Below are 15681 nucleotides of genomic sequence, written 5' to 3'. Positions count from 1 at the left end.
ACATGTGTTTATTAGGTTTCCACCTTTTGCCTTCACAGAATTAAAAAGGCTTAAAATTCAATAACAATAGCAATGTTTAAGATAAGAATTAGAAACAAAAACCTCATAAAGAACGAATGAAGATATAAATACATTCAGAAAAGAAATCAGATGACTGCTGCATCGAAGCATTAAGCAATAATAATACTAATAATAAACAAAGAAAATAACATTCACATTGTCAGATAAGAACATGTATGTCGGGCGGCACCTGTGGCTCAAGGAGTAGGGCGCTGGTCCCATGTGCCAAGGGTGGCGGGTTCAAACCCAGCCCTGGCCAAAAAACTGCAAAAAATAAAATTAAAAAAAAAAAGACATTTATATTAAAAAAAAAAAAAAAAGAACATGTGTGTCACAGAATGCTTTGACTCTGAGGTTCAGTATGGAGTCATCAGCTAACTGCTTTTTTTTTTTTCCAAAGTCTCAAAAAATAGACAACTAATATTTATAAATAAAAGATAATTTCAAAAAACAGATCATGCCAAATCCCATAGACAAAAGAAAAAGAAGAAATACTTCAAAACATTCTACTTAATCTGGATACACCTGATATTAAAATTGGACAAAATATATTATTATAAAGGGGAAATTACAAACAGGGCCTGAGGCCATTTTGCACAGCAGAATCACCAACCGAAGACACAAAAATGTAAAAAAAAATGGCACTAAACAAACCACAAAAATGACACTCATTCACAACGTGAGAGCTGAAACAAGGAGGCAGAGTAGAGCATCACCCTGTTTGACTTCAGCTTGGGAACATGTGTGATGGTTTTGACACTGTGCATATCTGAGTGATAGTGAAGGTACTGTAAACATTGATTTTGGAATTACCAGTAAATTTTAATGAGTAGGCAAATCACAAATACTGAGTCCATGAATAATGAGGCTGACTGGAGATGCAATTCCTGATCAAGATGCATTTTGAGGGTGGCGCCTGTGGCTCAAAAGGGTAGGACACCAGCCCCATATGCCAGAGGTGATGGGTTCAAACCCGGCCTTGCCAAAAAAAAAAAAAAAAGATGCATTTTGAGAGCCACATGTGGTGGTTCAGGCCTATAATCCTAGCTACTAATAAGTCTAAGGCTGGAGAATTGCTTGAGGCCAGGAGTTTGAGACTAGCAAGGGCAAAATAGTAAGACCCATCCCCTAGAAATAAGGAAAAATTTAGCCAGGTGTGGTGGCATAGGCCTTTAGTCACAGGTACTCAGGAGGCTAATGCCGGAAAAAGGATGGCTTGGTCCAGGGGATCAAGGTTGCAGTGAGCCATGATTTTGTCACTGCACTCCAGCCTGGGTGACAGCCAGACATTGTTTTTATTTAAAAAAAAAAAAAGTTGACTCTTTAAAGGTAATCTCCTCAAATATTTTTTCAAGTTACCATTGATTAGAAAATTTGTTTGCATAAGTAGGTGGTAACATGCAGGAGACTGTTCATCTCCATTTTCCAAATATATTGTATTCTTACCATTATCTAGATTTCAGATCATTTGTTCCTTTGAACAATGACTTAAAGAGATTAATCTATTTTTTAACTCTAGTAGCTTTTCTTTTCATTTATTTTCTTTTTGTCAAATTAGTATTTTCTTGTGATGTTGCAAACAAATTTTATTTAAATTTTTTTTTTCTCTGAGATGGGCAGTCTTGCTGTATTGCCCAGACTAGAATGCAGTGGCTATATTTCCTATTTTTAGTAGAGGTGGGATCTCACTTTTGCTCCGGCTGGGTTAGTACTATTTTTCATATTACATGGTTATAGTTCACTGTAACCTCAAACTCCTGGGCTTAAGCAATCTTCCTGCCTCAGCCTCCCAAGTGGCTGGGACTACAGGCATATGCCACCATGATCTGCTAATTTTTCTATTTTTTTGAAGAGATGGGGACTGATTAAGGGATCCTCCTGCCGTGGCCTCCCAAAGTGCTAGGATTATAGGCATGAGCCACTGCACCCAGCCTGCAAATGAACTTTAAATTAAATCAAATTTTTCCATTTCAGATCAATACTAGCCCCCCCCCAATTGAGGCATAAATGTAATCATAGCTAATTTTAACTCTGTGATTAACCCATTAAAGTAAAATACTGGTAAACATACAGTGGACTCTCCATAGTTGACCACCTTCCTACACTCACCATCTCTTTAAATTGACCTGATTTTCAGACTGGATATGCACCACATGTACATATCAGTACATCTGTCCTAGTTCCTTATGTTGACCATCTCTATATGTTGACCAGCTTGTTACAATCCCTTGGGTGGCCAATTTATTGAGGTTCCTACTGTATTTCACTTTACCCAACATAAAACATTATCCTTGTGAAATGTAATCAGCATGAAAATACTAGTGAGATAATGAACAATTTTTTATACTAAGTCTTTAGGTTTTTTTTTTTTTTTTTTTTTGGTGCCAGAGTCTTTTACATTTCATGTTTATGAAATCTCATAAACAGGCACATCTCATTCGGTCTAGTTACGCTAAGTGCTCATAGCAGAGTTTTCTTTCAAAATACTCAATCCATTCTTCAAGTATGTTTAGACATTATTCTACTACCATATATAATACTTTTTTAGAATTCAATTTATATACTGACTAGTAGTTACTTGGAAACAATTCTTTTTTTTTTTTTTTTTTTGTAGAGACAGAGTTTCACTTTATCACCCTTGGTAGAGTGCTGTGGCATCACACAGCTCACAGCAATCTCCAGTTCCGGGGCTTAGGTGATTCCCTTGCCTCAGCCTCCCGAGTAGCTGGGACTACGGGCGCCTGCCACAACCTCTGGCTATTTTTTTGTTGCAGTTTGGCCGGGGTAAGGCTTGAACCCAACACCCTTGGCATATGGGGCCGGGGCCCTACCGACTGAGCCATAGGCACTGCTCCTTGGAAACAATTCTTAAACTCATTTTTCCAAAGTTGAATTTTTGCTTTGGATGCACAAACTTTTTCAACATATACTTGTATGTGTTACATACATATCCAAGATATCTCCCATGCTCCATGCAATATTCTTTACATTCGGATATTCAAATGTCAGTTTAAGGCTCGGCGCCTATAGCTCAACCGGCCTAAGGCGCCAGCCACGTACACCTAAGGTGGCGGGTTCGAATCCCCAGCCCGGACCGCCAAAACAACAATGATGGCTGCAACCAAAAAAAAAAAAAAATAGCCGGGCGTTGTGGCGGGCGCCTGTGGTCCCAGCTACTTGGGAGGCGGAGGCAGGAGACTCGCTTGAGCCCAGGAGTTGGAGGTTGCTGTGAGCTGTGATGCCACGGCACTCTACCCAGGGGGACAGCTTGAGGCTCTGTCTCAAAAAAAAAAAAAAAAAAACAAATGTCAGTTTAAAAAAAAACAACCAGAGCTGAACTAATCTTTACCAGATTGCCTAATGAATAACTCAAGTTGTTTGTTTATTTATTTATTTACTTACTTACTTAGAGACAGAGTCTTGCTCTGCCATGGCCTCAGTTTAGGTGACAGCAACTTCAAACTCCTGGGCTCAATTGATCCTCTCGCCTCAGCCTCCTGAGTAGCTGGGACTACAGGCACAGGCCAGGATGCCCGTCTATATTTCCTATTTTTAGTAGAGGTGGGGTCTCACTTTTGCTCTGGCTGGGTTAGTACTATTTTTCATATTACATGGTTAGATACTTTCCAGACTGCCCTCAATCAATTAAAATAAAGTTATGCTGGAGTAGGGAGGGTCCTGAATCCAGTGACTAGTGTCTACACGAGAAGACTCACAGACGCCAGCAAGGAGCAGCTGTGGATCGCAGGAAAAATCCAGAGCTTTCAGATTGTGCATGCTCCTGCTGACGCCTGGATTTCGGATTTCTGGCTTCCAGATCTGTAAGAGAATAAGTTTCTATCCGTTCAATTAGCCAGCGCTGTGGAATTTTGCCTGGGGCAGCCCTAGGGATCGGACGCATGACGTGCAGCCACCGACCACTAGAGGGCACTCTCTGGCCGCAAGTACTCCATACAAAGGAGGAAAGCTTACTGGAGTTTACAGAGAAATCCATACAAATAGTGTTCAAATCGTTTCAATAATAGTAAACAGGTTATAGTTTGCCACTTTAAAAAATTAAAACAAGTATCATATTGCTGAATAACGTTTAACCTTTGCAGCAACCTGGCTGGCTGGCCCTTATAAAGAATATCCGCGTCTTGGGGCTGTGCCTGTGGCTCAAAGGAGTAGGGCGCTGGCCCCATATGCTGGAGGTGGTGGGTTCAAACCCAGCCCCGCTGCAAAAAAAAAAAAAAAAAGAAGAAGAATATCCGCGTCCTGCCGGCCATTTCCCACGCGGGAGGGTATCTGTGGGATAAATCCCCCCTCTCCCGACAATTCCCCCTCAGGAAGAGGTGCGCGTCTTCCATTTAAACAGACACAGGCTGATCGCTGTCCAAGCAGCTCGTACATTACACTTACAGAAAACATGGGGGAAGGCTGTTTTCCCAGCCCTGGCAATACTCTGCCAGGAAAACAGGCTTTAAAACAAGCAGTGATGCGGGTCCCAAGGCCAAACCCAAGGGCATTCGACCCACATTTCCCAGCTCAGGTGCTTCACCAGCGCGCTGGCGCCTCTGCCCAGCCTAGCAAGGGTGTGGCGGATTCGGTTCCAGGCATGGAGCCCAGCCTTGCAGACAGCACACACCAAATGTTTCCAACCACATCTGCAGGGAGAGTGTCTTCCACATCAGCAGTGCTTACGACAAGCAGCACCCTTTTCTCCCAAGTCACTCTCAACATAGAGCCCAGAACTCAATTCCAGGGTACCAAAGGGACAGCCACATGGCAACCTCAACCATAGCCCTCAGCTACCTGCTGCCCTGCCCGGTCCAGCCCTGCTGGGATAACCCCATCCTCGGTGATCAGGCACAGAACACACAGGACATGCAGGTGAGGCTGCAGTGAAGGGATGTGGCACCACAGGATCTGCCTTCTCAGACCTGCTCCCTGGGCACTCACAGCCCCACCCTTGGGACTCTAAACCACCTCTCATGACCCACGGTGGGAAGCGCAGAGAGTGAGGAACTGGGGATGGAGAAGAGGAGGTGGGGAGTTACCAAGCTGTTTGTTGCCCTCTTAGACTCAGGAACCTGACCTTACTCTTGCTTCCAGAAAGACAATGGCCCCAGACCTGCCCAGACCTGCCATCTGCAACCCAGAGTCCTTAGAACATGACAGGAGGCAGCACAGCTTCCTCTGAGGTAAGGCTGCAAACAGGTCCTTCTGGCCTCCCACCTCTGCCCACATGATCTGCCTCAGCACATAAATTCTAGCAGAGTCATGACTCTGCCTACCTTGACTTCTGTCATCCGGGACAATAGATGGCTAGAAACAAATGAGCATATTGGTTTTAGAGGGTTGTCAACCTTCCTTTGCTAAAGAATATAATAATAGCAAACATTTGTACAGTGTCATCATTTGTCAGTACTGCTCTAAGCACTTTTATAATTTCAGTTAATTAATCCTTACATCAACCAGTAAGCACTATAATTATTCCCATTTTACAGAAAAGCAAACTGAGGCACTGAGAAATTCAGAACGTTGCCCAAGACCACACAGTAACTAGCAGAGCTGGAGCTTTGCAGCAGATAGCCCTCCCCGTTCACTACTGACCTTGCCTGGCACCCAGTAGGTGCTCACATGGTCACTGCATGCAGGCCGTGGACACGCAGCCCCTCAGACCTCAATAGACCTTTTGAAGAAGAAGAACCCTGGAGATATCATATTCCTGGCAAAGCTTTTAGCTCTCGCACTAATGATTCAGGAAACAAAAAGAGATGATGGCCTCACTGAGAGCAAAGCCAGTGAGAAAAGAATCACAGTAATAAAAATGGCCAGAAGCCATAACTCTTCTGAATGTGTGCTCTCAGCGGAGTAGGTGGCAGGATTTGTGTCAGACACTGGGACTTCCTGTCACTTCTGCTCTCACTTGACACAGGTCCAGCCCGCACAGAGTTTTCACGGGACAGATGATGTCAGGCGTTCTTTCTCCCTTGAATTCATTCCACCTTAATCCTCAGGAATATATCAAAATTTCAAATTTTTCATTTCAGTCCTTTTCATAAAAGATTTGCTCACACTGCCAATCCTTTGTGCAACCCTGTGCATGCTAGAGGTGTCTCCCTCAGCTGGATGGCAGGTGGGAACCCTCCTCTAGCTATGGTCACGTTCTACGGGCGCTGTCACAGAAGACTACAAACTGCAGGGCTTAAGACAAGGCGAATTTATTACCATACAGAAGTCTTAAAGTCAAGATATCCAAGCTGTGTCCTTTCCACAAGCCCTAGGGAAGAGCCCCTTTGCTGTCTTTTGTACCTTCTAGAAGCTGCTTGGGTTCCATGGCTCACAGCTCCTTCCTCCATCTTCTGGCATCTCTCACATCTTCAACTCTAACCTTTGCCCTCTCTCCTCCCTTATGGTTACACTGGGCCCATAAACGAGGACACTGTCCCCACATCAGAATCCTTTATCACCTCTGCAAATCCTTTTGCCGTGTACAGCCACATTCCAAGTGGTCCTCTTGATGGAAGGAAGCTACCCTGGGCCCTTTCCAAACTCTTCCACCCTTTGTTCTTTGTCAAATTGCCCAGGCTTTTTGAAGAGCACATCACTTTTCCAATTAACTCTCTCACTATAACCTAATGCTCTCAGACTTTGATGCCTATTTGACTCACCTGGAGAACTTTTAAAACTCCCAGTGCTTGGGTCACACCCAAGATGGGTCACAGCACAACATTCTGGGGATGAGAGCAAGGTATCAGCACTTTTAAAATATATATCTTCTCCAAGGAGTCCAATATGCACAATTTGGGAACCACTGCTATGATCAACAGAATTTCCCCAAATGATCCCCCATGCCCCCTTCACTGATGGGTGTGAGCAAAGAGGCGGCACATTGTCTCAAGGCATCAGGTGCTGACTCCAGGACCCTTGCCCTGGGCAAATACAACTCCATCAGGCCTACTGACCTCCAGACAGTCATGTTCTTTCTTCTGTCCCCACTGGCCACAGTCCTTCGCTGTATTCCTCTCTTGACAAACACCCTCCACTCTGTCCTATGAGCTGGGATAACCCCAACCCTCACACTTAGCCACAGCACTGTCACCAGCACTAGCTGCTGGGGAAAATCATAGGTGGCTGACCCAGCCTTCCTGATCTTAATGACTGTGGATCCCAAATGAGTCCCTGAGTCAACCAGTGCTGCTTAATTCTCTAATAACTTCACTTTCCCTATCTGCAAAGTGGTTATTCTTTCCTCACATCTCCCAAAGGAATCCCTTTACCCTTCAGAGGTAAAAGATGCCCTCAAGTCCTTAGTTTCTCTAATATGCTTACATCTAAGCCCACACACTCCGCCTTCTCTGCTGTCACCAGAGAAGAGGTATGCTGACTCCACACCTCACCCCACCTGAGTCCTTGGCATTCCCACACATTTTGTTCTTCCCATTACTTCCCTCTCTCCTTGTATTGTTACCTGCCTGGATTATTACATAAGAACACACTGTAGTATCTCTCCAGTTTTTGAAACTCTGTAAAAAGGAAAAGGAGTTAAGGCAGACCAAGGAAGTTCCCCAACAACAGTGAAATTAAGTTAGAGATCAATACTGGACTGATAGCTAGAAAATCCCCCAAATAATTTGGAAACTAAAAAATGTACTTCTAAATATCCTTGGTTAAAGAAGATATCAAAATGTAAATTATATATTATTTTGATTTGAATGAAATTGAATACACAACATCTAAAGCAGTGCTCAGAGGGAAATTTATGCCATTTACTGCCCACATTAGAAAAGAACCATCTCTGGCTTGGCGCCTGTGGCTCAAGCAGCTAAGGCACCAGCCACATACACCTGAGCTGGTGGGTTCAAATCCAGCTGGGGCCTGCCAAACAACAATGACAGCTGCAACCAAAAAATAGCTGGGCATTGTGGCGGGCGCCTGTAGCCCCAGCTACTTGGGAGGCAGAGGCAGGAGAATGGCTTGAGCCCAGGAGCTGGATGTTGCTGAGCTGTGATATTACAGCACTCTACCCAAGGCAACAGCTTGAGGCTCTGTCTCAAAAAAAAAAAAAAAAAAAGAAAAAAGAAAAAGAAAAAGAAAAGAAAGAAAGAAAAAGAAAAAGAAAAAAGAAAAGAACTGTCTCAGATCAATGCCTTCTGCTTCCATGGGAAGAATCTAGAAAAAGAGCAAATAAAATCCAAAGTGAGCAGAACAAAGGAAATAAAGATCAGAACAGAAATCAACATAACTGGGGGGGGGGAGAAGAGGAAAAGAGATCAATGTTACCCAAAACTAGTTCCTTGAGAAAAAAACAAAACAATTTATAAGCCTCTAACCAGACAGATCAGGAAGAAAAAACAAAAGACAAACCACTGGGCAGTGCCTGTGGCTCAGTGAGTAGGGCGCTGGCTCCATATTCCAAGGGTGGAGGGTTCAAACCCAGCCCTCAAATTGTAACAACAACAAAATAGCCAGGCATTGTGATGGGTGCCTATAGTCCCAGCTACTCAGGAGGCTGAGGCAAAAGAATTGCCTAAGCCCAAGAGCTGGAGGTTGCTGTGAGGTGTGACACCACAGCTCTCTACGCAGGGCGACAAAGTAAAATTCTGTCTCTAAAAAAATACAAACTACTGATATCAGGAATGAAAGATGAGGCATCATTATCAATGTTAAAAGGATAGTGAGGGTGTATTTTGAACTTGTGTCAATAGGATTAACAATTTAGATAAAACATATATATTAGAAAAACAAATCACACTCTGCCCTCTCTATTTTTAAAACAGGGTTCCAAATAATCTGTAAGAGGGGAAAAAGAATGACATACTGGTGGAGGCACAGTGGGAAATTACAGCAGGTGCCCACCTCCCAGACCTCAGGTGTGCACTTGAAAGAGAAAATGAACTCCAGGTAACAGAGGCACAGTCGGTAGAGCCAGGTCTGCTTGGGAAAAGCTGAGTCATGAGAAGATCACAGTTCTCCCTAAATCTCAAGAGTCACTAATCACCCTCCGATTACACTGAAAATGGGTGGAGTTCAAATTTTGGGCCCACACCTTGACACACCATTGGGAATTTGTTTTCAGTTGGACTTTGTTCAGGGGTACACACCTCTCAGTGGTAAAAAAGATACACAGATCAATCTAGACCAATACAGAGATCTGTCCTCATTGGACGAGCTTAAATGCAGATTCTTTCATCACCTGTAGGAGTTATATAAGAATTTAATTTAAAATTCCCATTGAAGGGTTTGGCCGCTGTAAACATTTCCTCCTGCGTGGGAGCGCACTGGGAATTAGAGCATGTAGCCTGCCTGCAGCTGTTAAATCTGCTCACCGGACACCAAAGTTCAATTTTTCTTAAGCAAGCAAAGGGATTTATGTCCAGACAAGCAGTTTTTGTGTCTAAGAAATTTCACTTCATCTTAGGGAAAAATCATCCGCATTTTGGAGTGGACGATGGGCGCACGCCCAACACAATTACTCAGCGCTCGTCTTCCTCCCTTTCGGTTTCGCCCCAAATAATTTCTTTCGTTCCACTGCTGCGAATATGGAGCCCTCCACTGACCCAGCACAGTGGGTGTGGCTCTGGGGAAGCAGCACTCCCCGCGCCCAGACCCTGAATCCAAGACCGCGCAGCGCGGGCACAGGGCGGACCCAGGAGCTGGGGAGTTACGAAACCTGCGGGAACTGATGGCCCCTCCCCTCAGGGGAGGGACCGAGGTCCGGACCCTGTTGTCTAGGACTCGCTACACTGGACCTCACAACTTAGCCCTCGCAGCCACTCTGCCTCTAGTCCAGCTCCGCTGTGCGCGCCCCTGGTTGTCCGAAGCCGGGCGGGTTCTACAGGCAGGCGTCCGGCGCGCTCCACTCAGCCATGTCGTCCTGCAGCCGCGTGGCGCTGGTGACCGGGGCCAACAAGGGCATCGGCTTGGCCATCGCGCGCGACCTTTGCCGCCAGTTCTCGGGGGACGTGGTGCTCACCGCGCGGGACGCGGCGCGGGGCCAGGCGGCCGTGCAGCAGCTGCAGGCCGAGGGCCTGAGCCCGCGCTTCCACCAGCTGGACATTGACGACCCGCAGAGCATCCGAGCCCTGCGCGACTTCCTGCGCAGAGAGTACGGGGGCCTCAACGTGCTGGTCAACAACGCGGGCATCGCCTTCAAGGGTAGGAGCGGGGCTTGGAGGAAGGGAGTTCCAGGGGCGCTCCAAAGGTGCGGGGCAGAAAGCTGCAGGCTCCTCACCCACCCACGTGAGTGAGTGATCGAGGAGGGCGGGCCGGCCCCTTGGGATGCGCTCAGCTCCGGCTTCCCACAGCGGGTTTCCCTTTTCAGTGATTCGCGGAGCTCTGGGCGGGCCAGGCGACAGACACTGCGCGCCCCGCCCGCGGGCCTGTGCGGGCCTGTGCGCCACCCCGCCCTCCCCAAACTGTCAGCTGCCGCTATTTGCAAGGAAACTAGCCTCCTGGGAGGAGGCCACGCCCTGCCAAACTCATCAGCTTTCTGTCCGAGGCAGGAAATATTTTCTCTGTGAAGGGTCTCCCAGCTCCCTTTGAGCTTTTACTTTCCTTGAAAGGACGCATTCATGGATGCCCGGGGGCATTTGCTGGCGAAGGGAAATGAATCGCTAGGACTCGATTGGCGCGCACTTGGGCTTCCGCGGACTTCATAGTCTTCTTAATGGAGAGCTTTAATAGGCTCTGGCGAAAAGGAAGCAAGCCTTAGTTCCCTCCCTGGAGAGCTTATGTTTGTATAGTACGGGTAGGAGTGGTTTTAAGAACATCTTCGGGGCGGGGGTGCAATCTAGGTTATATTTCTAACTAAATAAATAACTAAAGTTACTCAGCTGCCACGTGCTGAGGACACAAAGAAATAAAACTGGCCAACTTCACTTAAAACCCCGTGGGGAAGAAAAGCCTGGAGACAGTTGGAGTAATTATGAAGGATGACGAGCAAACCATCCCTTTGGCCCAGGGCCCTCACCCTCCCGGTGGACGGCGACCCGAACTTCCTGCGGGCACCTGCAGCTCACCCAGCCGGCTTTCCGGGAGCTGCGAAGGGGGGCGTAAGTGAGGGGTTGCGCCCCTTGGAGCAATCCTCAGCCATTAGGGATTTGTGAGTAAATAGCCAGTTTCCTGGACGACAGGTGCAGGGACTTTCTTGCCTTTCAAAGTGTGGAAAATGGGCTAGCCACAACTGCAAACGTGGGCAAAACTTGGTACGGCAGAATCTCAGGCCTTACTGAATCAAAATACTTACGCAGACGGCACCCGTACGTAGCTCAGTGGGTAGAGTGTCAGCCATACACCCAGGCTGGCGGGTTCCATCCCAGCCCGGGGCCAGTTAAAACAATGAAAACTGCAATAACAACAACAAAATACCTGGGTGTTGTGCTGGGCACCTTTAGTCCCAGCTACTTGGGAGGCTAAGGCAAGAGAATCACTTAAGCCCAAGAGTTGGACGTTGCTGTGAGCTGTGATGCCATGGCACTCTACCCAGGGCACACACACAAAAATACCATATGCATTTAAACAGAATCCCCAGGCACCTCCTATGTGCCTTCAAATTTCAGAAGCACTGGTCAAAGCCAGGTGTCCTCAAAGGGTGGCTGGCAACTAGTTCCTGCAACACCACCAGGAACTTGTTATGCAAACTCTGGAGCCCCATCTCAGCACCAGAGCTGAGTTTGAACAGGCCCTGCAGGCGATTCTGATGCACAGTAACATCTGAGAGCCCCAACTCAGGGGTTTAATAATCATTTGAAAGTTAGCTTGTTTATTCTCCTTTAATTAGTTGTTATGAGATAGGATCCACTACCTCCTATGAGTTGTGTGTGTGGGGGGGGGGACCTATAACTTTTTGTCTCCTGCTCTTTTTAAAAGTTGATGATCCAACGCCCTTTGACATTCAAGCTGAGATGACACTGAAGACAAATTTTTTTGCCACCAGAAATGTCTGCACTGAATTACTGCCAATAATGAAACCTCATGGTAAGTCCAGTGTTTAGACTGTCAGGGCGCAGGCCTCAGTGAGGAGTAAGCCACACCCTCCCTGAGGGAATCACCCAGAGGTGCTATTTCTCTGTAAGAGAAAAAAAATTAAAAGCTGCCATTTATTCTTGTAGTCTGGTTTCTCATTCAAGCATTTTAGCTTTAGTTTTCAAAGATAAGCATGGCATATCATAGTGCTATTAGGATCCGTGTCATGAACTCAATCCTAGAATGAAAGAATGCCACAGTCCCCCATAGGTCTCCTGCCTGATCAACCTCAGGGAGTCAGTCCTGTAGCTCTACAGGGTGATGGGCACACACTTGACTCAGGCTGGGACCTGGGGCACAGTATCTGTCCTAGCATTATGGGTTTCCTTGTATTCCTTTCTTCTCGAACCAAACTTTGTCAAGCTGATCCAGAAAATCCAAAAGAAATTTTCTTTATTAGAAACGATCTTGCTCATTCCCCTAAGTATGCAGTAAGTAATTTTTATTACTTTGCCCTCAAATATTTGTTGAGTGCCTACCATATCCTAGCCATTATGATGGGTTTTGGAGGTGCAATGGTGATAATTGAAGACAGGAACCATCCTGTCCATGGACCTCAGAGTCTAGGAGAGAGACAGTCATTATCAAAGATTCAGAGGGGTATGGGCAGGGCCTGTGGCTCAGTGGGTAGGGCACGGCCCCATACACCAACGGTGGCGGGTTCAAACCTGGCCCTGGCCAAACTGCAACAAGAAAATAGCTGGGCACTGTGGAGGGTGCCTATAGTCCCAGCTACTCGGGAGGCTGAGGCAAGAGAATCACTTAAGCCCAGGAGTTGGAAGTTGCTGTGAGCTGTGATGCCACGACACCTACCGAGGGTGATAAAGTAAGACTCTCTTAAAGGAAAAAGAATCAGAGGTGTAAAACGACAATTGTGGTGGGGGGAGGCAAGGGGAAGGTTTCTGCATCTCTGAGGATTTTTTTTTTTTTGAGACAGAGTCTCACTTTGTCGCCCTTGGTAGAATGCTGTGGTGTCACAGCTCACAGCAACCTCAAACTCTTGGGCTTAAATGATTCTCTTGCCACAGCCTCCCAAGTAGCTGGGACTATAGGCACCCACCACAACAACTGGCTATTTTTTGGTTGTAGTTGTCATTGTTGTTTGGCAGGCCTGGGCCGGGTTGGAACCCACCAGCTCCATTGTATGTGGCTGGTGCCCTAGCCGCTGAGCACAGGCACCAAGCCTGCTTCTCTGAGGATTTTATTTCCCAAGGAGTTACCTATGATTCTTAGGAACAACTCTGATTCTTATTAGAAATGTGATTTTCTTAATTTAGCATCTGAATAAGGATTATCAAATATTTTAATATAAAAGGGTGGATAGTGAGAGTTGCACTTGTCTTCCTGTACTTCTCTCCATCAGTTCCCTAGTGGGATGGGATGGTAAAAAGCCTGCAGACAGCGCCGCAGTGCTGGTGGACAGAGCCTTGGGTCCAGATGATGGGGTGAGTGCCTAGGGCCAAGGGCATGGAGTTTAAAAATGCAAATCTAAGCAAATATAAATGTACATTTTAAAACTCCCCCTTTTAACAGAAATGGTGACATTTAGTATACTATGCCACCTTGATTTTTTCACTTCCCACATCTGGGGCTCTTCCCAGATTCAAAGATAGAGTCTCACTTTGTCACTCCAGCTAAGAGTGCAGTAGTAGTGTCATCATAGCTCACTGGGACATCAAACTCCTGGGTTCAAGTGATCCTCCTGCCTCAGATTCTCGAGTAGCTGGGACTACAGGTATCTGCCACCACATTAACCACATCTGGCTAATTTTTCTAATTTTAGTAGAGATGGGAGAGTCTTGATCTTGCTTAAGCTGGTTTTGAACTCCTGAGCTCAAGCAATCCTCCCACCTTGGCCTCCCAGATTACATATGGTGAGCCACCGTGGTGCCCGGCCTCAAAACCTTTCCTATTCTTTTTTATGAATGCATTGTAGGAATGTCCTTTTTTTTTTTTTTTTTTTTTTTTAACAAGGTCTCACTCTGTCACCCAGGCTAGAGTACAGTGGAGTCATGAGGTTATCATAGCTAACTGCAACTTCAATCAATCCTCCTGCCTCAGCCTCCTGAGTAGCTGAGACTAAGGTGTCCATCACCACACCTGGTTAGTTATTTTAATATTTTATTGACATGAGGGTATGCTATGATGATCAGGCCTAGTTTCAAACTCCTGGCCTCATGTGATCCTCCCACTTCAGCCTCCCACAGTAATAGGATTACAGGCATAATCCCAAACAAGAGTATCTTTCTACCAAGTATCAGGAAGCCTTTTCCCGGATGAATTTTACAATCAGAGAATCTGGAGGGCCAAGGTACTGAAGGAGCCTTATGTTCCAACACCTCCACTTTACAGAGATGGAAAGTGAGGCCCAAAGAAGTGAACACAGACACGTGGAAATAGACCTAGAAATGTATCCAGGTTTCTTGACTTCAGTCAGTCACATTAAGATAAGTGGTTTAAATAAGTAAGAATTATAGCATCAATAGCCGGGTGTTGTGGCAGGCACCTGCCATCCCAGCTACTTGGGAGGCTGAGGCAAGAGTATCGCTTAAGCCCAGGGGTTTGAGGTTACTGTGAGCTGTGACACCATAGCACTCTACTTAGGGTGACATAGTTAGCCTCTGTCTCAAAAAAAAAAAAAATAGAATTATAGCATCAAATGATTGTAAGCCAAGCCATTTTGAAAGCTAATGGAAGGCTCTGGGGAGGGTGCAATTAACCCAGAGGGAGGTAATCACTATGTTAATCAGTTCTCCCTAAGATTTCTTCCTAAGGAGGGAATCCCTGGTTTAGAGCACACTGAGAAAATCTGTGACTTTTCTATAAACCTCACGTCAATGCTGAGCATTACTGCTTCTTGATCCGCCGGGGCTCACTTTCTCCAAATAGAAGACTAAAAGAGGTTCTGTTTGGCCGTAAAGCACAACTTTAAAGAAAGTCATAGCTGCTTCTCAGTTTACAATAGAGCCATATCCTGACAAATCCTCTGTAAGTTGAAAATATTTTAAGCAGTAAATGCATTTAAGAGAAGGCAGGAAAAGCCCATGAAGAAGCGGGCACTTCTCAGCAGCTCTCAAGGAAATGTACAATGAGTCGGAGGCAGGGTAAGGCAGAGGATGGTTATGAAGCTGAGAACCTGACATCAATCAGGTCTGAAATTCCAATGCCTAGAAAAGTGTCCGTTGTCTGACAAGGAAAGCAAGGTGTGAAGAGAAGAAGTAACCTGAGCCTGGATCTGTGTGGCTCTGGAGCTGTATTTTTATGAGATTTATTTTGTCTGTCATTGTTTTCTACACTGTCAGATTATTTTGCATGTTTGGGCACTGCTCCTGCAAAATGCACTTTTAATTTTATTTATTTATTTGTTTGTTTTTGAGACAGAATTTCACTCTGTTGCTCTGGGTAGAGTGCTATGGTATCAGAGCTCACAGCAACCTCAAACTCTTGAGCTGATGAGATCCTCTTACCCTCTCAAGTAGCTGGGATTACAGGCAGCCACTGCAATGCCTGGCTAGTTTTTCTTTTTTAGTAGAGATAGGGGGTCTAGCTCTTACTCAGGCTAGTCTTGAACTCCTGAGCTCCAAGCAATCTACTTGCCTCAGCCTCCTG

At 45.9% G+C, this 15681-nt stretch overlaps 1 protein-coding gene across 2 annotated transcripts in view; it reads left to right on the top strand.

Moving 5' to 3' along the window:
• The first annotated feature begins 9675 nt into the window (after nt 1–9675).
• The window catches only part of CBR3 (carbonyl reductase 3), a 10958-nt gene continuing 4952 nt past the window's right edge, over nt 9676–15681 (top strand). Inside the window, exons 1-2 of one of the 2 annotated variants that reach the window (XM_003800667.2) lie at nt 9676–10203; nt 11917–12024. In XM_003800667.2, coding sequence (XP_003800715.1) covers nt 9915–10203; nt 11917–12024 — 397 coding nt within the window. In that variant the 5' untranslated portion in view covers nt 9676–9914. The remainder of the gene's footprint in view (nt 10204–11916; nt 12025–15681) is intronic. The other variant, XM_012811947.1, reaches the window with a different exon arrangement.

The sequence above is a fragment of the Otolemur garnettii genome, unplaced genomic scaffold (genome assembly GCF_000181295.1).
Source record: "Otolemur garnettii isolate 467f Iridium unplaced genomic scaffold, OtoGar3 scaffold00180, whole genome shotgun sequence".
NCBI lineage: Eukaryota > Metazoa > Chordata > Mammalia > Primates > Galagidae > Otolemur > Otolemur garnettii.
The sequence above is the reverse complement of the archived record's forward strand: the minus strand, read 5'-3'. Positions and strand labels throughout refer to the sequence as shown.